The sequence below is a fragment of the Anguilla anguilla genome, chromosome 11, assembly GCF_013347855.1.
Source record: "Anguilla anguilla isolate fAngAng1 chromosome 11, fAngAng1.pri, whole genome shotgun sequence".
Lineage (NCBI taxonomy): Eukaryota > Metazoa > Chordata > Actinopteri > Anguilliformes > Anguillidae > Anguilla > Anguilla anguilla.
Window position 1 is genome coordinate 774,776 of NC_049211.1, and position 27,500 is coordinate 802,275.

Below are 27,500 nucleotides of genomic sequence, written 5' to 3' on the forward strand. Positions count from 1 at the left end.
CTCTGCACTGCTAACAGCACAGTCTCTGCACTGTCTCTGCACTGTCTCTGCACTGCTAACAGCACTGTCTCTGCACTGCTAACAGCACTGTCTCTGCACTGCTAACAGCACAGTCTCTGCACTGCTGACTGCACTGTCTCTGCACTGCTAACAGCACTGTCTCTGCACTGTCTCTGCACTGCTAACTGCACTGTCTCTGCGAGGCTGATTCACTGAGATAACTCGCTGAGTTACTCAAGAGATTGCTCAGGGAATTCAGAAATAGCTCACTGAGTTACTCAGGGGATTCAGAGATAGCTTAGTGAGTTACTCAGGGGATTCAGAGATAGCTCAGTGAGTTACTCAGGCGATTCAGAGACATCTCAGTGAGTTACTCAGGGGATTCAGAGATAGCTCAGTGAGTTACTCAGGGGATTCAGAGATAGCTTAATGAGTTACTCAGAGGATTCAGAGACATCTCAGTGAGTTACTCAGGGGATTCAGAGATGAGGTGCACTCAGCACCCCAGGCTTGGGACATTCTTCATTTGGGAATTCTCTCCTTCTTCCTGCGGGGCCGTGTGACCTGGCATCCTGAGGACACGGAGTGGTTGTGCTCTGGTCCAGCGGCACCGTTCTGCACACACAAGCGCCCCACACATCTCTGCACTTCCACTGTCGTGGAAATGTAAAATTAGCTCCCTCCTCACAAACGCTGCAGCCTACGATTCCAGCATCTGAAACGTAACCATAACAACAGGCCCAGCAGCCTGCTCTGAGTGGGTGAGCAGACTGCACTCAAACACAGAACACCGTGCCGCACAATTCCGTCTCAACACCGCCGCACTGCAGCGTCTGTGTCAAACGCACCGGCCTCCGCCTGCCCAGCACTGCAGCCACAGGCCGATCCGCCCGCACCGGATCCGTTTCCTGTCTCTAAACTGGACCCATTTCCTGTCCCCATGGGGCATCTCAGTATCACATTCTGATAAAGGATCTCACAAACACAGAGGATTCTGGGATGCAGCACCTTGAAGGTCGGCACTGGAGCGCAGAAAGCACCCGCCGATCCGCAGTGAGGTTCTACAGCAACCCTTCAGAAACACCCTCCGATCCGCAGTGAGGTTCTACAGCAACCCTTCAGAACGCACCCTCCGATCCGCAGTGAGGTTCTACAGCAACCCTTCAGAACGCATTCATATGTAATGGCCCTGGATGCAGTGAGAAGGGGACTGAACTGAGGAGGTTCTGACACACAGAGCAGCAGAGCGCACTGCACTCAGCACATACGGGGTTAACCCTGGGGTTCGTCTGCTTTGCATCTTCATCCTCACCACAGTCTTAAGGGGCACCGCTTTTTCGGTATGCCTGGCGTAAAGGCTTCAGCCGTCCAATCAACACAGGTTTTATTGCTATGCTCTCAGTCATTGCGGCTAATCAGCCCTGTTTGAGATGAAAAGGCCCATTGTGAAGATCCAGGGCAGAAAAGCAGCTTCTGCCTGGCTGAAGCCATCAGCGCAGAACAGCTGCATTCTGATCTGGGCCGTGGGGGTTGTGTAATTAACGCACAGGAGAGCACAAGCGTGTGCAGCCACCGTGAACACTAGTGCACTCCTACAGGGAGAGCACTAATACAGGGAGAGCCAGAGAGCGCACTAATACAGGCTGCATTAATAGAACCACCAGGCCTGAGCATTTCAGCACACAGGCTGCATGAATGCAACCATTCAGGAGACAAAAATGGCAATAAAGCCACATAAAAAAATATTTTTAAACATGGAATCTATTAGTAGGTGAGAGCACGTTGGGTTAAAGTTGGGTTACCGCAGGCCAGCATGTTGGGTTAAAGTTGGGTTACCGCAGGCCAGCATGTTGGGTTAAAGTTGGGTTACCACAGGCCAGTCAGAGCAGCACACGGTTTGTTTCCCCCCAGAACTTACTGCAGTCCTTCTGCTGTCCATAAATTAACTATTTATTACTATAATACACATTATGAATATGCATTTATTATTTAATTTTTAATACACTCATGGTGAAACTTCACTGATACCATGTTTTTGTATGACACGTGGGGAGACCAATCTTAGATTTACGGAACGCACAGTTGGCCCTCTTCATCCTCCTTCATCTTCATCCTCCCAGTGCTCTTCCTGGTCGCGAGCATTCACTTTCTTTCTCAACGCGCGTAAGTTAGCATAAAGACGTCATCGTTAAATTAACTTTCATTCCTTTCTTAACAAGGAAAGAGGGGTTGCATTGTTTTGCTGTCAGTTGTCAAGCACAGAGAGTTTATTATTTATGATGCACATTATTGTGCCGAAGAAGAAAGGGGAAGGGGGAGTTGTTCTTTACTTTATTTTCTTTATGGCTGAACAGACGGAACAGAATGCTCTGCTTCCAGAGAGAGGAGGCGTGTGTGCATCATACCGTCCGTATCTGGCAACCTCTTCATCCAGCAAATGCATCAGCAAAGAAGCCTGTTTTTGTTACAGGGGTAGGGGGGCGAGTTTTACAGAGTCAGTTAAACCACCCCCCTCCCAACGCCCGCCCGCCCCCCCACCGCCCCTCCCCTAAACAGCTTCTCCTCCTGATAATTTGCGCCACAACAAATTATTTGTATCACAAATGTTTCCATAGCAACTCCATATTAGCAGCGTTTACCATGAACCATCTGAACTGTAAATATTCCTCCAGCTCATTTCTGATGCAAACATTTGGGAAAATCAGAAATCAGAGAGAGATTCTGTTAAATATGGCTACCTGACCACACCTCTTACAAACCTAGACACAGAGAATGGTTATTAGAATGATTATCGTATTAGTATTAGTAGTAGCAGCAATGCAGGAGCAATAATAGTAATAACATATCCTTTTTTAAAATAGAGAGCATTCTATGTAACCTAATCTGGTTATAAGGCATATCTACACACTTAAAAATTAGTCCGTTTAAGATTTTTCCATATTCAGTATTAATACTGTGTTCTTCATAAAGCCTTCTTTACATAGTTTCTGCATTTCACTGGAATGATTATGATGCCTAACATGCTAAAGTAAGTCCCAGAGGAGAATATCCTGTCAAGCATATAAATATGACTAAATAATGAATACTCTGCCCACTGTTGTGGTACAAACATGCAAGCAGCTCCACACAAAAGAGAGGGTGGAGGGAGGGGGGGGAGGAAGAGGAGGAGAGAGAGAGAGACAAAGAGAGAGACAAAGAAAGAGAGAGAGACAGAGGGAGACCTAGAACCTCATAAACGAGTGATTACATCAGCCAGGTCCTGCCCACAGCCCCTCAGTCACCTCCATAACCACCCTGCCATGACAGCCAGGTGGACATCACGCTGATAAACAGCCATTACAGGACAAACGCACATCTCCATCAGCTAACTGGGGATTAAAGCCGTCTCTGCAAACCCTCTGTAACACAGGTGATGCACAGGTAATGCACAGGTGTGAGGTTCCATACTCACCACATAGAGCTGCTTCCACAGGATGGCCCATTCCTGCAGCGTGCAGGTGACCTCAGTGATGATGGGGTCCTCCAGGGGCACAGCCGTCTCGTACTGCCTGTACCCCCAAACACACAGAGCACCAGTCACCATACTGCCTGTACCCCCAAACACACAGAGCACCAGTCACCATACTGCCTGTACCCCCAAACACACAGAGCACCAGTCACCATACTGCCTGTACCCCCAAACACACAGAGCACCAAACACACAGAGCACCAGTCACCATACTGCCTGTACCCCCAAACACACAGAGCACCAGTCACCATACTGCCTGTACCCCAAAACACACAGAGCACCAGTCACCATACTGCCTGTACCCCCAAACACACAGAGCACCAAACACACAGAGCACCAGTCACCATACTGCCTGTACCCCCAAACACACAGAGCACCAGTCACCATACTGCCGGTACCCCCAAACACACAGAGAACCAGTCACCATACTGCCTGTACCCCCAAACACACAGAGCACCAGTCACCATACTGCCTGTACCCCCAAACACACAGAGCACCAGTCACCATACTGCCTGTACCCCCAAACACACAGAGCACCAGTCACCATACTGCCTGTACCCCCAAACACACAGAGCACCAGTCACCATACTGCCTGTACCCCCAAACACACAGAGCACCAGTCACCATACTGCCTGTACCCCCAAACACACAGAGCACCAGTCACCATACTGCCTGTACCCCCAAACACACAGAGCACCGGTCACCATGGAGACGGGGTGAGGGCAGCTCAGTACACTGAGACAGCAGCAGGACAGACTCCTCCCTGCGAGCGCAACTTAACCAAACCATACAGCAGCTTTATACATTTCTGCTCCAGAAATGTATAAAACTGCTGTATGGTTTGGTTAAGTTAACACACAGAACAGAAAAAACAAGCAGCTCATGTTTCTGTTTCTCCAATCCCCCCAGTCCCCCAGTCCCCCAGTCCCCCAGTCCCTCCAGTACCCCCAGTCCCTCCAGTCCCCCCCCCCAAGGCTTGTGTAAAATGGCGTGCATTTATTTGTGGGTTTTTGAGACATTCCTCACAGAGCAAGATGTGCACATTTATCCACAAACTGTTTTTTTACAGCCAAGATCTTAAGACATCCATTTTCTAAAGCCCATATTACTCCAACCAATCGCAGCATGTCATGTGCTCACTTCAATCAGCTCGTGTAAGTTTTACAAGTGCCGCAGGAAGTTCTGCGGCTCCGAGACAAACGCTCTGTTGAGAAAATGGCCGTGATGGCTGTCTCTCTGATCAGCCAATGAAGCCTTCAGGCCTGGAATCAGAGTGATCAGCCTTCAGGCCTGGAATCAGAGTGATCAGCCTTCAGGCCGGGGATCAGAGTGATCAGCCTTCAGGCCTGGAATCAGAGTGATCAGCCTTCAGGCCGGGGATCAGAGTGATCAGCCTTCAGGCCGGGGATCAGAGTGATCAGCCTTCAGGCCTGGAATCAGAGTGATCAGCCTTCAGGCCTGGAATCAGAGTGATCAGCCTTCAGGCCTGGAATCAGAGTGATCAGCCTTCAGGCCTGGAATCAGAGTGATCAGCCTTCAGGCCTGGGATCAGAGTGATCAGCCTTCAGGCCTGGAATCAGAGTGATCAGCCTTCAGGCCGGGGATCGGAGTGATCAGCCTTCAGGCCGGGGATCAGAGTGATCAGCCTTCAGGCCTGGAATCAGAGTGATCAGCCTTCAGGCCTGGGATCAGAGTGATCAGCCTTCAGGCCTGGAATCAGAGTGAAACCACATCCTCTCATATCTGTTCTCTCTCAGTATTATTCCAGAGGAGCAGTCAGAATGAGCAGTACGGTCAACATGGCCACGCGTGAAGACTGGAGACACTAGAGTAACACAACGATCCTGACCAATCAGCCTGCAGCTTACCAGTTACCTTCTTATATTTAAATTAAAGAGCCAGTTTGCTCATTTTCACATGGCATACAGTCCTGGCTAGTTACATCCCACCAATGGGGTAATTATATTTCGGAGGGGTTGAAATTCAAAGATGACAAGAGCTGCAACCCTCTAGGGCGGTCCGGGGGCACGCCCCTGCCTGAAGACATTTTTTTTTAAAAGAACAGCTTTGAAATTTGACTTTTCAATCGGTTTTGGTAAATTCAAGGGGAAAACACTTCAGATTACTGATCAGAATTTTTTTATGTTTATTTATTAAATCAATAAGTAGATCTCAGGTGCGGCAGTGGGAAACAACTGAAATAAATATGCGCAATTTTAGAAACAATAACAAATACTTGAAGTAAAAAAAAATAAATTGGGCCGTCTGGGTAGCGTTCAATCCCCGGCAGCGGCTTGGTCAGACGTTCCTACGAACACAATTGGCTGTGTTCAGGGGTGGGAAGCCGGTGAGGGTATGAGTCCTGATCGTTGCATTAGCGACTCCTACTGGCTGTTCAGCAGGGAGGGGATCTGGGGGAGATAGCGTGAACCTTCGCGCGCGTTACGTTCTCCCAGTGAAACAACACAGTTAGAAATAGAGCACGCTTAAATTGCATTACTAAAATAAAACATGGTTACCATCTCCATTTTTATTTCTTAAAAGGTTGGTCTGGTCCAGTAAGTTGTACACGGTGAGGTCTGATGGAGCTTTTGTTACTGATGTTACCATAATGGGGAGAGAACGCTGACAGGGGCAGTCAAATATCCGAGTGTAACAACCGACAGGGACGGGAATCCCCATGCCTTCCAGAATCCGCACAGGCCCACATTCCTGCACTCCGGTTCTCCCAGCACTGGGCAACAGGCTGTTGTTAAAATGCGTAGCCTTTTAAGGAGTTGTGTCTTTACCCATGGGAGGGGGGGGGGGGGGTATTAACAGGTTTGAAGGCTTCATTCACCTGTTAAAACTCAGGTGAGTTGAAGTGAACACATACAGTACAGGCCAAAAGTATTTGGCCACCTGTGGTTTAAAAAAAAAAAAAACCTTAGGTAGAGAAGAATTCAATGCATATATGTGCATTAATTGCATAACAAACCATAGTATAAACATTGTTCTTTATACCTACAATAACACAAAAGATGAGTATTATTTAAAAATAATCTTAGACACGACTTTCCTCAAAATAACTGCCTATCTTACTTGTACTACAGACTAAAGGGGTTTTTAAAAACCTGAAGGTAGATAAGATTTCACTCAATTTAATTACCCCTCCACCTCGCACTTCACAAAATGATTGGATAGACTTGCAAAAATTAATTTAATTGTAATTAAAGCGAAAGGAGGCCATTTCGAGGAAAGACGTGTCTAATACCCCCAATATCAGACATGTACTGCAAGAAGTGCAAACAAAACAGCAATGAGTCACCTCAAACAAGCGTGCGCACACACACACTCACACACGTACATACTCACATGCACACACGCACGCACGCATGCACACACACAGACTCGCACACACACACGTGCACACATACGCACGCACACTCACATGCACTGGCAGGATAAATGAGCATGTGCTCTCTCTCTCTCTCTCTCCCTCCCTCCCTCCCTCTCTCCTTCCCTCCTCTAGGAACACCAGGTCACTCACCCCCTGTTGGTAATGACTGCCTTTTTCAGGAACACATAGCTCGCAGGGAAGATGCCCTGTGAGAGAGAGAGAGGAACAGAACGTGTGAGAGAGAGAGAAGAAGAGAACGTGTGAGAGAGAGAGAGAGGAACAGAACGTGTGAGAGAGAGAAGAACAGAACGTGTGAGAGAGAGAGAGAGGAACAGAACGTGAGAGAGAGAGAGAGGAACAGAACGTGTGTGAGAGAGAGAGGAACAGAGCGTGTGAGAGAGAGAGAGGAACAGAACGTGTGAGAGAGAGAGAGAGAGAGAGAGAGAGAGGAACAGAGCGTGTGAGAGAGAGAGAGGAACATTGTGTGTGAGAGAGAGGAACAGAATGTGTGAGAGAGAGGAACAGAACATGTTTTGTCACCCCCCCCTTTCCCACACCGGTGACACCAGTCTACCCCCCCACCCCCCGATTCCCACACCGGTGATACCAGCCTGCCCCCCCCCCCCCCCCCCCCCGCCCCCCCGACTGTAATGTAGGTATATCACAGTGCCCATCGCTGCCCCTGGGCCCCCCCTGGCCCCCCTGCCCCCCCCCCCCCCAAAAGCTGAGCCCTTACCCCTACCCCCCTACCCCCTCCTGAGCAGAGCCCTGGTTAAATATTAACACCCCTGCCCCCTCCCCCCCGCCCCATACTTCTTGCGGAGGTGTGGATAACCGGGTGAAGAATGCATTATTTACAGCAGCGATGAAAGACCCTTCTCTCCGCGGGACATTCCCAGAAACAAACACCCCCATCCGACACCCGGCCCGTCTTTCCAGGAAAACTCCGATTCACACATCACGCCAAGCCCATGCAACTCTCCTGAGATGTTTCTCATCATTCTGTGCCAAACAAATCAGGCACAGCTGGCTTTGATTCAAAAGCCGACCAGGCCGTCCGGACACGATGTCCCAAAATAAGAACTGCAGGAGAACAGGCAGGTGAGATGTACGGCAGGTGAACCCTGATGGTCTAAAACTCTCGGGATGTTTCAGTTTCACCACCATTTCAGACTAACAGGCCCTCATCTGCTGATGGGCCAATCTCTGGAACTTCAGTTTGCACAAGTGATGAATCTAGACAGGCCTACTGCACTCCTGTCATCAAACACTATTTTGTTCACACCACTTATTAACCAATAATTAGGACCAGAATACTACCATCTAACTGCTGAGCAGACACCATGATCCAGCAGTCATATTTCATATTTATCCAAAAAAACAGACAGAGCACAGAGAACACAGGTAACAGCGCAGGTAAGAACACAGAAAGAGCACAGGTGAGAGTTCAGGTCAGTTCACCTTAATTGCAGGCCGCTTGGTGGAAAACCCTCTGTACCAGCCTGAAAGAGAGGAGAACAGGCAGGTTACAGCTGCGCAGTGCTGGGATTACAGCAGGTGTAGATAATACAGGTGTGCAGTGCTGGGATTACAGCAGGTGTAGATAATACAGGTGTGCAGTGCTGCTGGGATTACAGCAGGTGTAGATAATACAGGTGTGCAGTGCTGGGATTACAGCAGGTGTAGATAATACAGGTGTGCAGTGCTGCTGGGATTACAGCAGGTGTAGATAATACAGGTGTGCAGTGCTGGGATTACAGCAGGTGTAGATAATACAGGTGTGCAGTGCTGGGATTACAGCAGGTGTAGATAATACAGGTGTGCAGTGCTGCTGGGATTACAGCAGGTGTAGATAATACAGGCGTGCAGTGCTGGGATTACAGCAGGTGTAGATAATACAGGTGTGCAGTGCTGGGATTACAGCAGGTGTAGATGAATCCATCTCTCAGTCTTTATATCAGCTACGCTCATTCACAAGACCACTTCATTCCTCATTATTATAAATATTCCATTGTCCCAGAGCAGTCTCCACTCCACCATTAGTCTCAGGAATATGACAGCAGGTGTTTAAATGCAGGTAAAACACAAGCACTCACATGCATTCGGAAGCAGATCACCATGAGTATACCACAGTCACACAAACCACATCAGGAGAGGAATCACAACTCTGGAATCACAACTAAATGTGGAATCACATTAACAAGGTTCTGAGTTTTGAGCAAAAATGTGATATTAGCATGAACATGTTTATGTCTTTCCTACACAACAAACTGAACAACTGCACAACAGATTTAGCAGAGATGCAGCACAGAACAGTGCTAGGATACAGTGCTAGGATACGTGGCTTCCAAACTCAGAACCAGAACTGCACCCTGTGCAGCCAGAGCCCGGAGCTCCAGTCCTGTCAGCTGTCAGCCCGGAGCATCCGGCCACGGGAATCAAATGAAACGAAGCATAACGAACATAACTGGGCTGCATAAGAGCCTTTGAGACGCATATAAATTATAAAGCGCTGGAGTTCAGCCTCTGGTCCCTGGTGTGTGTGCGAGCGTTCTGCAGACAGCGTAAGACTACTGCGCTCAGTTAACAGGGCATGGTGGAACACGGAACACAGAGAGCAGAGTGCGGAACACAGAACGCAGAGCGCGGAACGTGGAACACGGAACTCCGCAGCAGCCGAGCGCTCCACACGAGCGCAGAGAACATCTGTATGCTGACTCACACACAGCGGGACACCGCGCCGAGCACGAGCCACAGCAGCGCCGGGGCAGATTTAGAACGGGGAGGCGGGAAGTGAAATAAATCACACTTGCCAAAAACCAGGCGGCCTTAAATACAGAAATCACACATGCTCCTAGTGCAGGGCACTCGCCTGGCCAGAGACAGACCCCCCCCACCCCCCGCCACACACACACTCTCTCAGGGTCCCCCTCTGTCATTATGAAAGGAGCAACGATGAATCACACGCCTTGTGAGTCATTGGCCTGTCAGAGCACTGAGCTGGAGCTCACAGAGCACTGAGCTCACAGAGCACTGAGCTCACAGAGCGCTGAGCTGGAGCTCACAGAGCACTGAGCTCACAGAGCACTGAGCTGGAGCTCACAGAGCGCTGAGCTGGAGCTCACAGAGCGCTGAGCTCACAGAGCACTGAGCTCACAGAGCGCTGAGCTCACAGAGCACTGAGCTCACAGAGCGCTGAGCTGGAGCTCACAGAGCACTGAGCTGGAGCTCACAGAGCGCTGAGCTGGAGCTCACAGAGCGCTGAGCTCACAGAGCACTGAGCTGGAGCTCACAGAGCACTGAGCTCACAGAGCACTGTGCTGGAGCTCACAGAGCGCTGAGCTCACAGAGCACTGAGCTGGAGCTCACAGAGCGCTGAGCTCACAGAGCACTGAGCTGGAGCTCACAGAGCACTGAGCTCACAGAGCGCTGAGCTGGAGCTCACAGAACGCTGAGCTCACAGAGTGCTGAGCTGGAGCTCACAGAGCGCTGAGCTGGAGCTCACAGAGCACTGAGCTCACAGAGCGCTGAGCTGGAGCTCACAGAGCGCTGAGCTCACAGAGTGCTGAGCTGGAGCTCACAGAGCACTGAGCTCACAGAGCACTGTGCTGGAGCTCACAGAGCACTGAGCTGGAGCTTACAGAGCACTGTGCTGGAGCTCACAGAGCACTGAGCTGGAGCTCACAGAGCGCTGAGCTCACAGAGCACTGAGCAGGAGCTCACAGAGCACTGAGCTCACAGAGCGCTGAGGTGGAGCTCACAGAGCACTGAGCTCACAGGACACTGAGCTGGAGCTCACAGAGCACTGAGCTCACAGAGCACTGAGCTCACAGAGCACTGTGCTGGAGCTCACAGAGCGCTGAGCTGAACTCACAGAGCGCTGAGCTGGAGCTCACAGAGCACTGAGCTGAGCTCACAGAGCGCTGAGCTGAACTCATAGAGCGCTGAGCTGGAGCTCACAGAGCACTGAGCTGAACTCACAGAGCGCTGAGCTGAACTCACAGAGCGCTGAGCTGGAGCTCACAGAGCACTGAGCTGAGCTCACAGAGCACTGAGCTGAACTCATAGAGCGCTGAGCTGGAGCTCACAGAGCACTGAGCTGAACTCACAGAGCGCTGAGCTGAACTCATAGAGCGCTGAGCTCACAGAGCACTGAGCTGGAGCTCACAGAGCACTGAGCTCACAGAACGCTGAGCTGGAGCTCACAGAATGCTGAGCTGGAGCTCACAGGGTGCTGAACTCACAGAGCACAGTCTTCCATCACCTCATCAAAGGCCCATTAGGCTGTACAGGAGAGGCGGGGGCATGACCTGAGGGGTTTAATTCCCAGGTGGAGCGCTGCTGTTGCTCCCCTCTGCAGGGCACTTGACCTGATGTGCTTCAGTAAACATGCTGGGGGGGGGTGGGCAGCGGGGGGGGGGGGGGGGGGGTCTGAAATACGAGCCACACTCAGGTCCCCTGCAGACAGGGACGTCTGACCCTCAGATAAATAATGACAGTGATTACAGTGAGCAGCGGCAGGAGCGGCAGCTGAAATCAGCTCCTGACTGATGCGAGAGGGCAGAGGGGCCGTGGAGCGGAGGCCCCGATCGCCTCATTCTTATGCAAACATATGCAAATTTATGCAGAGCCTGCAAGCGGAGTGATTTGTGTGGACACTGACTCATCCTCGATGGGGAAGGAGGATGATTGGCACAGGGCCCCCTCTGTCTGAGGCCTTAACGCCAGCCACACTGAGGCCTTAACGCCAGACTCACTCAGGCCTTAATGCCAGACTCACTGAGGCCTTAACACCAGCCACACTGAGGCCTTAACGCCAGACTCACTCAGGCCTTAACGCCAGACACACTCAGGCCTTAACGCCAGACTCACTGAGGCCTTAACACCAGACTCACTGAGGCCTTAACGCCAGCCACACTGAGGCCTTAACGCCAGACTCACTCAGGCCTTAACGCCAGACACACTGAGGCCTTAACGCCAGACTCACTGAGGCCTTAACGCCAGACACACTGAGGCCTTAACGCCAGCCACACTGAGGCCTTAACACCAGACTCACTGAGGCCTTAACGCCAGACACACTCAGGCCTTAACGCCAGACACACTGAGGCAGACACACTCAGGCCTTAACGCCAGCCACACTGAGGCCTTAACACCAGACACACTGAGGCCTTAACGCCAGACTCACCGAGGCCTTAACGCCAGACACACTCAGGCCTTAACGCCAGACTCACTCAGGCCTTAACGCCAGACACACTGAGGCCTTAACACCAGACACACTGAGGCCTTAACGCCAGACTCACTCAGGCCTTAACGCCAGACTCACTCAGGCCTTAACGCCAGACACACTGAGGCCTTAACACCAGACACACTGAGGCCTTAACGCCAGCCACACTGAGGCAGACACACTCAGGCCTTAACGCCAGCCACACTGAGGCCTTAACGCCAGACTCACTGAGGCCTTAACGCCAGACTCACTGAGGCCTTAACGCCAGACACACTGAGGCCTTAACGCCAGCCACACTGAGGCAGACACACTCAGGCCTTAACGCCAGACACACTGAGGCAGACACACTCAGGCCTTAACGCCAGCCACACTGAGGCCTTAACACCAGACACACTGAGGCCTTAACACCAGACACACTGAGGCCTTAACGCCAGACACACTGAGGCCTTAACGCCAGACACACTGAGGCAGACTCACTGAGGCCTTAACGCCAGACTCACTGAGGCCTTAGGCCTGGTGTGGAGATGCTAACCCAGCTGAGGGGGTTTCTGTGTGGAGTCTGATGCAGTGGCTCATGGTTTCAGCATCGCTCACAATGCATTTCCCAGGCATTAGCATGCAAATGTCATCAGTGAGGATGACGGTGTCCAGCACTCTGCACTGTGTGAGCCCATTTAAACACACAGGTGCATTGTGGGAGATGGCTCAGTGAGGGGACAGTCTCACAGTGGCATAAACAGCAGTAATGTGAGACACGTACAGATGAGACAGCAGGAGAGATATGGGCAGGTAATCGCATTAGCGTGTCTGTATTTGTGTACAGAAGCAGACATATTAAAGGGGCAGAACAGCCGTGATGTCAGCTTTCACACAGAAAGCAGAGGGGCACTCTACAGGGGCCACAGGGAGGGCAGGGGCCACAGGAAGGACAGGGGCCACAGGGAGTACAGGGGCCACAGGAAGGACAGGGGTCACAGGGAGTACAGGGGCCACAGGAAGGACAGGGGCCACAGGTTGTACAGGGACCACAGGGAGGCCAGGGGCCACAGGAAGGGCAGGGGACACAGGGAGTACAGGGGCCACAGAGAGCACAGGGGCCACAGGAAGGACAGGGGCCACAGGGAGTACAGGGGCCACAGGAAGGACAGGGGCCACAGGTTGTACAGGGACCACAGGGAGGCCAGGGGCCACAGGAAGGGCAGGGGCCACAGGGAGTACAGGGGCCACAGAGAGCACAGGGGCCACAGGAAGGACAGGGGCCACAGGAAAGGCACGGGCCACAGGGAGGCCAGGGGCCACAGGAAGGGCACGGGCCACAGGGAGGCCAGGGGCCACAGGGAGCACAGGGGCCACAGGGAGTGCAGGGGCCACAGGAGTACAGGGCAGTTTAAACACAGCACTTTCTTCAATGCAGCCACCAGACTGCGGCCCCTCCCCACCCTCCTCCCTTCCTGTGAGTGTCCAGTGCAAGCGCTGGTCTTACCATCACTCTTCTCCAGAATCTGCACCGTCTCCCCGATCTCCAGCACCAGCCCCTGGGACAGGGCGCCACGGAAACTGGAGATGACTGCAGAGGGGGTGGGGGTGGGGGGGTGGGGGGGAGAGACAGCGGTTAAGCTCAGAAATCCAGGGAAGTGGGGGGGGGGGGGCAATGTGACCAGCGGACAGCGCAGCAGCCACACACACAGCCCCACCTACAGAAGCTCTCAAATACACTCACACACACACGCACACATGCACACACACACGCACACATGCGCATGCACACACACACACACGCACACACATACACACACACACGCACACGCACACACGCATGCATGCACACACACATACGTCATCACTGTTTATTATCTGATCTCCATGAAGGAAGCGCCCTCATCCACGGAGATGATCACAGCTTTGCATCTTAATTCTCCTGCATGTAAAGAAGTGTCTGTGCTGCTCTATGAGCGTCTGAGCTACTTTGTGAGTCTGTGCTGTTCTGTGAGTGTCTGTGCAGCTCTATGTGTGTCTGTGGCTCTATGAGCGTCTGAGCTACTTTGTGAGTCTGTGCTGTTCTGTGAGTGTCTGTGCTGATTTATGAGTGCCTGTGCTGATCTATGTGAGTGTCTGTGCTGTTCTATGAGTGTATGTGCTACATTGTACACTGCTATAATGTCCTGATTACTGAGGTGCCCTGGCTGTTCCATGGCTGAGCGCGAGAGAGAGAGAGAGAGAGAGAGAGAGAGAGAGAGAGAGAGCAAGAGAGAGGGAGAGAGAGACAGAGGGGGGGAGAGAGAGAGAGAGAGAGAGAGAGAGAGAGAGAGAGAGCTAAAACCACATGCCAAACAACTGCCAAGCCCTGTTTTTGTAAATACTATCACACATACAATACAGCTATTCTCTCATGGAGCCTGGAGAGGATACGATGTCACCGCTACAGTGAAGCCCCTCCCCTTGTTTGAGGAATCATGGGTAGACATGCAGACCCAGGGCAAGACAAGGGCAGCTCACTACTCAAGAGCAGAGGGATTCAGGTCAGTCTTAAATGAAATGATCTAAATTCAGCAGAGAGACACAGCGATAGAGCTAAATGTCTGCTGTGAAAGAATACTGTGACTGAAGGGGCTTTCAGTGTCATCATAAAGAGCCTGGAGATTACTGCGGACCAATGTTATCTTTCATAATCGTTTATCAATCTCAGCCCAAGCAGCCTTCTGCAGAAGCCAGCAAAGAAATTTTACAGTGATTGTTCAACCGACGAATGAGGCAGTAGTGATTGGTTGAAATTGATATGAGGCAGCAGTGATTGGTTGACAAACAATGAGGCCACAGTGATTGGTCGGTAGTATATTAAGACACACCAGTCTGTAATATGTGCATTAGCAGTGTGTGGGACAGAGGGAACAGGATGTGCAGCAGCAGTGTGTGGGACAGAGGGAACAGGATGTGCATTAGCAGTGTGTGGGACAGAGGGAACAGGATGTGCATTAGCACTGTGTGGGACAGAGGGAACAGGATGTGCATTAGCAGTGTGTGGAATAGAGGGAACAGGATGTGCATTAGCAGTGTGAGGGACAGAGGGGACAGGATGTGCATTAGCAGTGTGTGGGATAGAGGGAACAGGATGTGCATTAGCATTGTGTGGGATAGAGGGGACAGGATGTGCATTAGCAGTGTGAGGGACAGAGGGAACAGGATGTGCATTAGCAGTGTGAGGGACAGAGGGGACAGGATGTGCATTAGCAGTGTGAGGGACAGAGGGAACAGGATGTGCATTAGCAGTGTGAGGGACAGAGGGGACAGGATGTGCATTAGCAGTGTGAGGGACAGAGGGAACAGGATGTGCATTAGCAGTGTGTGGGACAGAGGGAACAGGATGTGCATTAGCATTGTGTGGGATAGAGGGGACAGGATGTGCATTAGCAGTGTGTGGGACAGAGGGGACAGGATGTGCATTAGCAGTGTGAGGGACAGAGGGAACAGGATGTGCATTAGCAGTGTGTGGGATAGAGGGAACAGGATGTGCATTAGCAGTGTGAGGGACAGAGGGAACAGGATGTGCATTAGCAGTGTGAGGGACAGAGGGAACAGGATGTGCATTAGCAGTGTGTGGGATAGAGGGAACAGGATGTGCATTAGCAGTGTGTGGGACAGAGGGAACAGGATGTGCATTAGCACTGTGTGGGATAGAGGGAACAGGATGTGCATTAGCAGTGTGTGGGATAGAGGATGATGGTGATGTGCCCACTCCCCCAGGGTTTTCGGGGGAACAGGCTATTTTGAGGGAACAGGCTGTTTTGGGGGGACAGGCTGTTTTGGGGGAACAGGCTGTTTTGGGGGAACAGGCTGTTTTGAGGGAACAGGCTGTTTTGGGGGAACAGGCTGTTTTGGGGCAACAGGCTGTTTTGGGGGAACAGGCTGTGTCAGGGGGAACAGGCTGTTTTGGGGGAACAGGCTGTGTCAGGGGGAACAGGCTGTTTTGGGGGAACAGGCTGTGTCAGGGGGAACAGGCTGTTTTGGGGGAACAGGCTGTTTCGGGGGAACAGGCTGTTTTGAGGGAACAGGCTGTTTTGGGGGAACAGGCTGTGTCAGGGGGAACAGGCTGTTTTGAGGGAACAGGCTTTTTTTGGGGGGACAGGCTGTTTTGGGGGAACAGGCTGTTTTGGGGGAACAGGCTGTTTTGGGGGAACAGGCTGTGTCAGGGGGAACAGGCTGTTTTGGGGGAACATGCTGTTTTGGGGGAACAGGCTGTTTTGGGGGAACAGGCTGTTTTGGGGGAACAGGCTGTTTTGAGGGAACAGGCTGTTTTGGGGGAACAGGCTGTTTTGGGGGAACATGCTGTTTTGAGGGAACAGGCTTTTTTGGGGGAACAGGCTGTTTTGGGGGAACAGGCTGTGTCAGTCCGCGGTTTAGCGGGGCAGTGGAAGCACGGTTATTATCACAGTGGACTCAGCACTACCTCAGCCTTTCATAGAGAACACCAATATCTACAGAGTCAAACATAAATACTCACAAATCTATATAAACATGTACACACACTCACACACAAACACACACGTGCATACACACACACATTTGTATACACACACACAAGCACACACATTCACATACACACACAAACACACACACACAAGCACACATGTACACATTCACACACACACACAAGCACACACATGCACATACACACACATTTGCACACACACAAGCACACACATTCACATACACACACACACACACAAATATACACACCCATTTGCACACACACACACACACACAAACACAGGGCAGCAGACACACTGCACTGCTGCCCAGTCCAGATGGCTGCTCTGCTGGTAACTGGAGCAGTGGGCTAAGCCCACATCATATCAGCTTAAGGCACTCTAATCCGCTGCACTCTCAGTTCAGGCTGCAGAGCCACCTACACAAAGAGCCTCTGCTCATACAGCACTGCTGCACCTCCTCAACCAACATCACCCCATACAGCACTGCTGCACCTCCTCAACCAACATCACCCCATACAGCACTGCTGCACCTCCTCAACCAACATCACCCCATACAGCACGGCTGCACCTCCTCAACCAACATCCCCCCATACAGCACTGCTGCACCTCCTCAAACAACATCATCCCATACAGCACTGCTGCACCTCCTCAAACAACATCTCCCCATACAGCACTGCTGCACCTCCTCAAACAACATCCCCCCATGCAGCACTGCTGCACCTCCTCAAACAACATCACCCCATACAGCACTGCTGCACCTCCTCAAACAACATCTCCCCATACAGCACGGCTGCACTGCTGCAAGTGTCATTCTGTATAAAAATAATGCCTACACTACCATTCCATCACAAACACAATCAATACACACTGGATTCAATTCAGATCCAGAGTGACTTACAAGCCAACCACAACGGCAAAGATCAGAGGTCAAAGGTCAGAGATCAAAGTGCAAAGTCCCCTCGAGGGAGAGAGTAGAGCTCACAGAGAGACTGCAAGTGCAAGAAGAGCAGACTCACTGACGGCCTGTCAACGGTTCTACTGAACATCAAGCTGAGTTACACACACAGGAACAAGAACGGCCTCGTCAGCATTAAACTGCACGAAGGCAGCAACAGCAGAGACCTGTGGGGTCTGAAAACAGAGCGAAGCAGCAGTTACAGCTGGGAAAGGTGCTATAGAGAGCTCATAACTGCACAGCCGGCTTAACACTGCCACATACACATGAAGTCTATTTTCTGGCTTTAAACCACAAACCCATGTTGGCCTCTATGCCAGCCATAGTAAAGCCAGCAGGCTGTCAGAAACGTCTCTGAGCATCCAGAATGTCCTTCATTGCACACAAAAGTGTCCGGGGGAGAGGAGAGGAGTGGAGAGGGAGTGACCAAATTAAAAACATTCACAAAAACTGAAGCAATATCAAGGACACTCCAGAAAGTGTACCATCCCGTTAAAACAGGAACCTCTCCCATTTTGGAATTAGGAAGTTGAGTCGCCCCCACCCCTCCCCCGAGAGGTTGGGACACTCCTCTGGAAGGGTGTTGCGAGCGAGCGAAGAGGAAGAGGAAGAGGAGAGGGCCAGCGCTGAGGAAGAGCCACGCTCGTATCAAACGTGAGGAAACCCACCCAACACTCCCTCATCATCCCTGCAAGTGATCATCCACAGAGGTTCACAGGCTGCTATGGCAACCGCACAGCTCCACAGACACGGTCAAGTAAACACCACACGCCTCACATGACCACCGTGATGTTCATAACACATATACATATGCATATACAGTTTCCTCCATAATGTTTGGGACGAATACATATTTATGATCTGGCTCTGTACTCCACAATTTAAAATGTGTAATTTAACAGCTCACACACTGCTTAAGCGCAGCTCTGCAGAAGAATAGTAGGTTTTAAAGTGTGAAGCCTTAGTGCCGACCTACCAGATTCTCAACAATTTTTCTGCATCAACAACCTTAAGCGAAAGCACTGGGATACAAGCTCTGAGCTGAGAGGCTAAAGCCCGAGAACAGCCTGGGAAAGCTCGGCAGAACAGCGAGTTAAGCAAGAGGATTTAAAACAGGCCTGAAATATTTATAACTTTTACACCTTCCACATTTCCATCAGAGCAAAAACCAGGTCAATGTGACTGCCAGGCCATGGGAATGAGAGAGATGGAGATATGGAGAGAGAGGGATGGAGAGAGAGAGAGGGAGGGATAGATAGAGAGATGGAGATAGAGAGAGTGAGAGATGAGAGAAAGAAAGGGATGGAGAGACATGGAGGGATGGATGGAAAGAGAGGGAGAGAGAGAGAGAGGGAGAGAATAAATTATAATTGCTGCAAACTGTAAGAGAAATGAAGAAACAGGCCAGGTCGGGGTTGGTGCACACGTCCCCTCCCTGTAATAAGTGCACATGTCCCCTCCCTGTAATAAGTGCACATGACCCCTCCCTGTAATAAGTGCACATGACCCCTCCCTGTAATAAGTGCACATGACCCCTCCCTGTAATAAGTGCACATGTCCCCTCCCTGTAAAAAGTGCACATGTCCCCTCCCTGTAATAAGTGCACATGACCCCTCCCTGTAATAAGTGCACATGTCTTCTCCCTGTAATAAGTGCACATGTCCCCTCCCTGTAATAAGTGCACATGACCCCTCCCTGTAATAAGTGCACATGTACCCTCCCTGTAATAAGTGCACATGTCTCCTCCCTGTAATAATTCAGAACCTGGTGCAAAATGAAAAGGTCAGAAAGGTTTGAGCTTAACATAATGAAACAGCCACTGTAACAGTTCCCAGGCTGGACAGCAAAAGAACAGGGACGTTTATGAGTGCATTACTGACCCCAGAGGAATATCAGAGCATGGCTTTGCCAAACGTTTGAGTTTATTCTGCAGGACACACAGAAGGAGAGGCTGTGATTCAGAACGATGTTTACGTGTGCTTTTACACTACTACTGGAACACCGGACACGTGGCAAAGCAGCAAGAATATAATGCAAAAGAAAAATGCATATTTTTTAAAAAGAAATACAAACAAAAGCTTATAAACTGTAAAATTGGAAGAAACAAACAGAAACATGGGATGGCTATGAAAGGAAGCAGGAGCAACGAGGCTCATCTGAGAGACTGAAGCCAAATCAACTCACGGGCCCCAAAAGCCGCTCCTAATCACTCACACTGGACCCTGTGCTCCGGCAGCTCAGAGGGAAACCTCCTGCACAGGCCGGAAGCTGGGCCTTCACAAAAACCCCAACAACAACTGGGTCACGCGAGCCACAGGCTCACAGACACTAAGAGAGCACAGGTTCACAGACACTAAGAGAGCGCACGCTCACAGACACTAAGAGAGTGCAGGCTCACAGACACTAAGAGAGCGCAGGCTCACAGACACAGTGAGAGCACAGGCTCACAGACAATAAGAGAGCGCAGGCTCACAGACACAGTGAGAGCACAGGCTCACAGACACTGAGAGAGCACAGGCTCACAGACACAGTCAGAGCACAGGCTCACAGACACAGTGAGAGCGCAGACTCACAGACACACTGAGAGCACAGGCTCACAGACATTGAGAGAGCGCAGGCTCACAGACACAGTCAGAGCACAGGCTCACAGACACAGTGAGAGCGCAGGCTCACAGACATTGAGAGAGCGCAGACTCACAGACAGTGAGAGCACAGGCTCACAGACATTGAGAGAGTGCAGACTCACAGACACAGTGAGAGCACAGGTTCACAGACACAGTGAGAGCACAGGCTCACAGACACAGTGAGAGCACAGGCTCACAGACATTGAGAGAGTGCAGACTCACAGACACAGTGAGAGCACAGGTTCACAGACACAGTGAGAGCACAGGTTCACAGACATAGTGAGAGCACAGGCTCACAGATTAAAGAGAAGAGTGAAGTCACATCCCCCTGAGGCCTGTCAATCAAACACCTACACTTCAGCTTGACGTCCGGCTCCCAAAACAGGGAGCGGGGATCCCCAGCTGCAGCAGTGACACCCAGAGAATCCGGGAGCCTTTTTCACATTCCAAGCAAACCGCTGCAGTCTTCCAGAGAGACAGAGCCATCATACAGACACAACCTGCCGAGCCCAGAGAGACAGAGCCATCATACAGACACAACCTGCCGAGCCCAGGGATACAGAGCCATCATACAGACACAACCTGCCGAGCCCAGAGAGACAGAGCCATCATACAGGCTCAACCTGCCGAGCCAGAAACAGCGCCATCATACAGACACAACCAGCCGAGCCAGAAACAGAGCCATCGTACAGGCACAACCTGCCAAGCCGGAGAGACAGAGCCATCATACAGACACAACCTGCCGAGCCCAGAGAGACAGAGCCATCATACAGGCTCAACCTGCCGAGCCAGAAACAGCGCCATCATACAGACACAACCAGCCGAGTCAGAAACAGAGCCATCGTACAGGCACAACCTGCCAAGCCGGAGAGACAGAGCCATCATACAGACACAACCTGATGAGCCCAGAGAGACAGAGCCATCATACAGACACAACCTGATGAGCCGGAGAGACAGAGCCATCATACAGACACAACCAGCCGAGTCAGAAACAGAGCCATCATACAGGCACAACCTGCCGAGCCGGATAGACAGAGCCATCATACAGACACAACCTGCCGAGCCCAGAGAGACAGAGCCTTCATACAGGCACAACCTGCCGAGCCCAGAGAGACAGAGCCATCATACAGACACAACCTGCAGAGCCCAGGGATACAGAGCCATCATACAGACACAACCAGCCGAGCCAGAAACAGAGCCATCATACAGGCTCAACCTGCTGAGCCCAGAGAGACAGAGCCATCATACAGACACAACCTGCCGAGCCCAGAGAGACAGAGCCTTCATACAGGCACAACCTGCCGAGCTACCTGGGGAGGGAGAAGCTCGCCAACCAGATGCACACACTTCAGTGATTGCAGGGAGAAGCTGCAACCCACAGGGTCAGATCCTACCCCTCATGTCCCTCCCTGCCCACAGGCCTGCACTGCACACGTCAGCACCATGGACAGCGCCTCAGGCTTCTTATCTGTGTCACTAGCTTTTATCTCAGGTCATCCTTTTAAAAGAGATTCTGATCTCAAAGGAGGTTCTTCTCTGTTAAAACAAAGGATCCTTTTTCTTTAAAAAAAAAAACCAAACTTCAGCAGCATAGACAGTTTCATCCACCTTTTGCCACCACAACTCCTGGGCTTCTGAATAGCCTTCCTGTGGACATTAGATCTGTGAACACGGTGTACTGGATTTGATATCCTTATCGCACAGACAAGCATTTCTGTAATGTCATTGTCAAGTTTGTTTTTTCTTTGTGTCCTTATGCGTTTACCCTAATTGTTTAATGATCTGTATATCACTTAATGATATTTGCTTTGGAAAGGTGCTATATAAATAAATAATATTCATTCATTCATTCTTTCACAGCATGGACTCATTCAGGACCATGGGCAGCACTGAGCTAGCACACCGTGGCCAGCACTGAGCTAGCACACCATAGCCAGCACTGAGCTAGCACACCACGGCCAGCACTGAGCTAGCACACCGTAGCCAGCACTGAGCTAGCACACCACGGCCAGCACTGAGCTAGCACACCGTGGCCAGCACTGAGCTAGCACACCGTGGCCAGCACTGAGCTAGCGCACCGTGGCCAGCACTGAGCTAGCACACCATAGCCGGCACTGAGCTAGCGCACCACGGCCAGCACTGAGCTAGCACACCACGGCCAGCACTGAGCTAGCACACCGTGGCCAGCACTGAGCTAGCACACCACGGCCAGCACTGAGCTAGCACACCATAGCCAGCACTGAGCTAGCACACCATAGCCAGCACTGAGCTAGCACACCACGGCCAGCACTGAGCTAGCACACCGTAGCCAGCACTGAGCTAGCACACCATAGCCAGCACTGAGCTAGCACACCATAGCCAGCACTGAGCTAGCACACCATAGCCAGCACTGAGCTAGCACACCATGGCCAGCACTGAGCTAGCACACCATGGCCAGCATTTCAGCACCACAGACAGCACCAAGCCCTTTGGAACAGCTGTTCATTTTGTTGTTTTCAGCGATCTGTTTCAGTTTACAGTTAAACAACAGTTAAAATGGGCACAGCGCAGTTCTGCGATTCAGTCCACTCAAAAAGGTGGCCCCTTGGGTCCACACTACAGACCACATTTAGGTTTTAATTCATTAAAGTTGCTCTTGGTTAGCATCCAGCACAGCCATAGGGTTTCTATGCATTCTGCATAAGCAATCGACTAATATTGCAATCAGTCAAAAGAAATGTTCATATGGGAGTTCATCAGACTTGCAGCTGTAGAAACAGCCAGTCAACACCCAGTAGTAAAAAGGTCCCAGAAAGTAAGTTATTACTGTAATCAGCCCTGTAACTACAATGGACAACAATGGCTGTTATCAGACTGGCAAACACCATCACAGAGGAGCTGACATTTCATAATGGAGTCAGTGAGCTGTGTGCTGTACTACTGAGAATCCTCTCCCTGCTGGTACCCCAGCACGAGAGAGAAAGGGAGAGATGGGGGGCGGGAGAGAGATGGGGAGGGAGAGAGAGAGAGGGAGAGGAAGAGAGAGGGAGAGAGGGAGGGGGAGAGAGAGGGAGAGAGGGAGAGGGAGGATGAAGGGAGAAAGATAGAGGAAGGGAGGGAGAGAGAGGGAGAGACAGGGGGAGGAAGGGAGAGGGAGGGGAGAGAGAGGGGGGATGAAAGGAGAGAGATAGAAGAAGGGAGGAAGGGAGAGTAAGAGACAGAGGAAGGGGGAGGGAGGGAGAGAGAGAGACAGAGAGAAAGATCTTGACCCACTGCAGCCATCTAGAGTCCATGGCTTTTACAGAGAGGGGTCAGGTTTCCATGTCTCCAGGCCCAACCCAACTCTTTCAATCCAGCCCCCTAATTAGTCCCTGGCTAAACCGCCCCATAAGTCCTCTAATGTGGGCTGGGCTCCACCACAGGCGACTGCTACGCCAGGTCTCGGGCTGGAAAGGAAAGGTGCTAACCACATAAAGGTCATTTATCATTCACTTCACGGGACAGGTAAGCGTGTTTATCAGTGTTAAATGATCCCTGAGCTAACACACAGGCCAACACACAGCATGTCCCACACCACTGGAGGGACTCACAAGACTAATGTCACTCAGAAGCACAGCTAATGTACGAGTCTTAATCTTAAAGAGATATTAATCTTCACAAATACACACAACAGAATGCCACTTCCTGCCAGACAGCAGCGCAGACAGACCCAAAGGGACAAGAACCTAACCCCTCCTGCCGCCTGCTTCTCTCAGTACTGCTCTGTGGCTGCAGTGACGTTCCTCTAACACAGTGCCGGCTGAGGACAACAGCGGCCCCTACAGGTCAGGAGTCTTTACATCACTCAGTAAAGTATTTACATCACTCAGTAAAGTCCCTACATCACTCAGTGAAGTCTCTACATCACTCAGTGAAGTCTCTACATCACTCAGTAAAGTCTCTGCATAACTCAGTAAAGTCTTTACATCACTCTGTAAAGTGTCTACATCACTCGGTTAAGTTGCTACATCACTCAGTAAAGTCTCTACATCACTCGGTAAAGTCTCTACATCACTCAGTAAAGTCTCTACATCACTCGGTAAAGTCTCTACATCACTCGGTAAAGTCTCTGCATAACTCAGTAAAGTCGCAACATCACTCTGTAAAGTCGCAACATCACTCAGTGAAGTCTCTACATCACTCACTAAAGTGAGACACAAGAGAAAGGAACAGTATTCCAATTCTTCACCATTCAGCTTGTTGGACGCTTCTAACTCATAACATAAGTCTATATCTCACATCTCAAACCATCCATGCAAAATAAAATCAGATCAGAAGGGAGCATAGAGGCATGGATGCACATATAAGCGCTGAGTGTCTCATTAATTCCACCCCAATAATAATGAGATGAGGCCGTTAACAGATGGACCGAGAGAAAAGCATTAATATCCCTTCACAGGTGCAGTGATGCTGTGGATGCCGTGTGTTTCGGTGTAATCAGAATGACTTTCCAACAGAAACGCCGGCGCACCAGACCTGGACCTATCAGAAACGCCGGCGCACCAGACCTGGACCTATCAGAAACGCCGGCGCACCAGACCTGGACCTATCAGAAACTCCGGCGCACCAGACCTGGACCTATCAGAAACGCCGGCGCACCAGACCTGGACCTATCAGAAACGCCGGCACACCGGACCTGGACCTATCAGAAACACCGGCGCACCAGACCTGGACCTATCAGAAACGCCGGTGCACCAGACCTGGACCTATCAGAAACGCTGGCGCACCAGACCTGGACCTATCAGAAACACCGGCGCACCAGACCCGGACCTATCAGAAACACCGGCGCACCAGACCTGGACCTATCAGAAACGCTGGCGCACCAGACCTGGACCTATCAGAAACTCCGGCGCACCAGACCTGGACCTATCAGAAACACCGGCGCACCAGACCCGGACCTTTCAGAGCTGAATGAGCCGTGAGCACCAGCCTTCTGAGTCGGGGCAAACGCAGCTCTCAAAGACTAACACACCGAATCTCCAGAGGCTGTTAAAATTCACATGCACAAGAATTCCCAACATGTACGAGTATCCCGTCACACATGCCAATATACCACCACACACACCAATATACCACCACACATGCCAATATACTACCACACACACCAATATACCACCACACACACCAATATACCACCACACATGCCAATATACTACCACACACACCAATATACCACCACACACACCAGTATACCGCCACACATTCCAATATACCACCACACAAACCAATATACCACCACACATGCCAATATACTACCACACACGCAAGTACACCACCACACACACCAGTATACCAGCACACACACATGCGACTATACGAGCACACACACACCAGTATACCAGCACACACACATGCGACTATACCAGCACACACACCCCAGTATACCAGCACACACACACCAGTATACCAGCACACACACAGTATACCAGCACACACACCCCAGTATACCAGCACACACACAGTATACCAGCACACACACCCCAGTATAGCAGCACACACACAGTATACCAGCACACACACCCCAGTATACCAGCACACACACCCCAGTATACCAGCACACACACACCAGTACACCAGCACACACACACACAAGGATCCTCCCACACATGTGAGTACACCGCCAGGCCGGGACGAAACCCACCACACAGCTCAGGGGCCCAGTTCTACTGGCACGCGCTGTGGACACTGTGATATGATGCCATTCCTAACAACCTTCACATTCTGGAAAATTCCTGCATTTCTCTGAAAGAAATGGCATCTTTACCACACCGGTCCTCTGCGGGCTTAAGTCAGTTAAGGCCACAGAGCACTCAGGATGTTGTCTGTGAAATTTGTCTCAAAGTTCATCCCATCGTGTGGCGACCTATTCAGGCTGTCCGCTAACGGCACACAGGCCCCACTGTTTAAACAAATCCGCCCGGCAACACGCCGCTTCCGTCTCCGCCGCTCACAGTAGCTACGGATCAGGAGCTCGGGCCCCTCAGAAAAACAAAAACTGGACCGGAAAGCGGTAATTTCACTATCGTAACCTTACCGAATTAAGCCAAAACACTATGAGCTGCTCTGATGCATCTATTAATACTCTGTTTCTCAAAGCATTTCACCTGTTAGAGGGCAGCGTTTTTGCTGCCCCCTGGCGTCCGTCATATTGAACTGCGTCTGAAGCGGCTTTCACATAAAGACAGTCTGTTTACTTTATTCAACACACAGAACAGATTTAAACGCCTAACGTTTATGCCACAGATTTCGTATTGAACGCATTTCATTTTCTTCCACAAAAAACTGAAAAAATAAACACGTCTTTGCTAAAGAAGTTATAATGACAAAATATTACTCGGTGATAAATAATACGGTATTAAAAAGCCAAACCTGCAGAAATACCATACTGTTTTGGCAAGATACTAATTCTGCTATCTTATTTTACCTCTTATTCTAGTCCAGTTAGAAGGCTTTCTAATTGTTGACAAAATATTAAGATAATGTACCAAAAAATGGAGACAATCAAAAATATCCATAAAATGGTAGCTACAGCGCAGATTAGGTATTTTCCATACAGTAACCGTGAAATACTGAAATCGACACAAATAAATAGGTCACCCTAGTAAATTACAGAATTGGGTTCTTTATTTAAATTCCGAGCTAAAACAGGAATGTACTCCGGTAGAAAGGGTAAATTCAAACAATGATCTACTTACCAACTCCAAATTTTTCTTCCTCTGTCGGTATCCACATTATCTTGGTAAAATCCCCAAGAATTCAAACACAATTTATTCGTTTTCATGGAAAAATATCAGTGAAAGTTCAATTCATCTCTCAGATCATTGCAGCCGATATATATTGAGCTAGTCTATACGTCATGACGAATGAATAACGCGAAACTTAAAATATGGTCTGTCATATAAAACAAAATGAGGTTCGCTTGATCATTCAGTTTTAATGCATTTTTTTCTGTAGCCCTGTGGATGCCTTTTTGCGGTCTTTCGACGTTCACAAGCGGTCAGATCGGTGTTTTCTGTATCCTAATCTCTGCGTACGGGAAGCGCTCCCCCCACCCCCCTCCGCTCAGCGCGGCAGCATCGCCACCACCACCGGAATGGTTATTTATTCATATCTCACGCTGGTCATTAACCCTTTCTCTCTTAACCTAAAGGCGGATTATAGCTCGCACAAATCCGCTCTATCTAAACGCAGCTTTGGTGAAAGATGGCAATGCGTTATCCTTAGCCCGTTAGCCTGATGCCTGACAATAGCCGTGACTACGGCAGCTTCTCATGTAATAACAGTTGACGTCGCAGCTGCGCCATA

At 50.6% G+C, this 27,500-nt stretch overlaps 1 protein-coding gene across 1 annotated transcript in view; it reads right to left on the reverse strand.

Moving 5' to 3' along the window:
* LOC118207949 (dedicator of cytokinesis protein 3-like) overlaps positions 1 to 27,500 on the reverse strand; it is a 68,768-nt gene that overhangs the window by 41,260 nt on the left and 8 nt on the right. The window contains exons 1-5 of the mRNA XM_035382171.1: positions 26,891 to 27,500; positions 13,595 to 13,678; positions 8,349 to 8,389; positions 7,038 to 7,093; positions 3,452 to 3,548 (exon numbers count right to left, since the gene is read on the reverse strand). The exon at positions 26,891 to 27,500 is cut by the window's right edge and continues 8 nt beyond it. Of these exons, the coding sequence (XP_035238062.1) occupies positions 3,452 to 3,548; positions 7,038 to 7,093; positions 8,349 to 8,389; positions 13,595 to 13,678; positions 26,891 to 26,927 (315 nt within the window). The 5' untranslated portion in view covers positions 26,928 to 27,500. The remainder of the gene's footprint in view (positions 1 to 3,451; positions 3,549 to 7,037; positions 7,094 to 8,348; positions 8,390 to 13,594; positions 13,679 to 26,890) is intronic.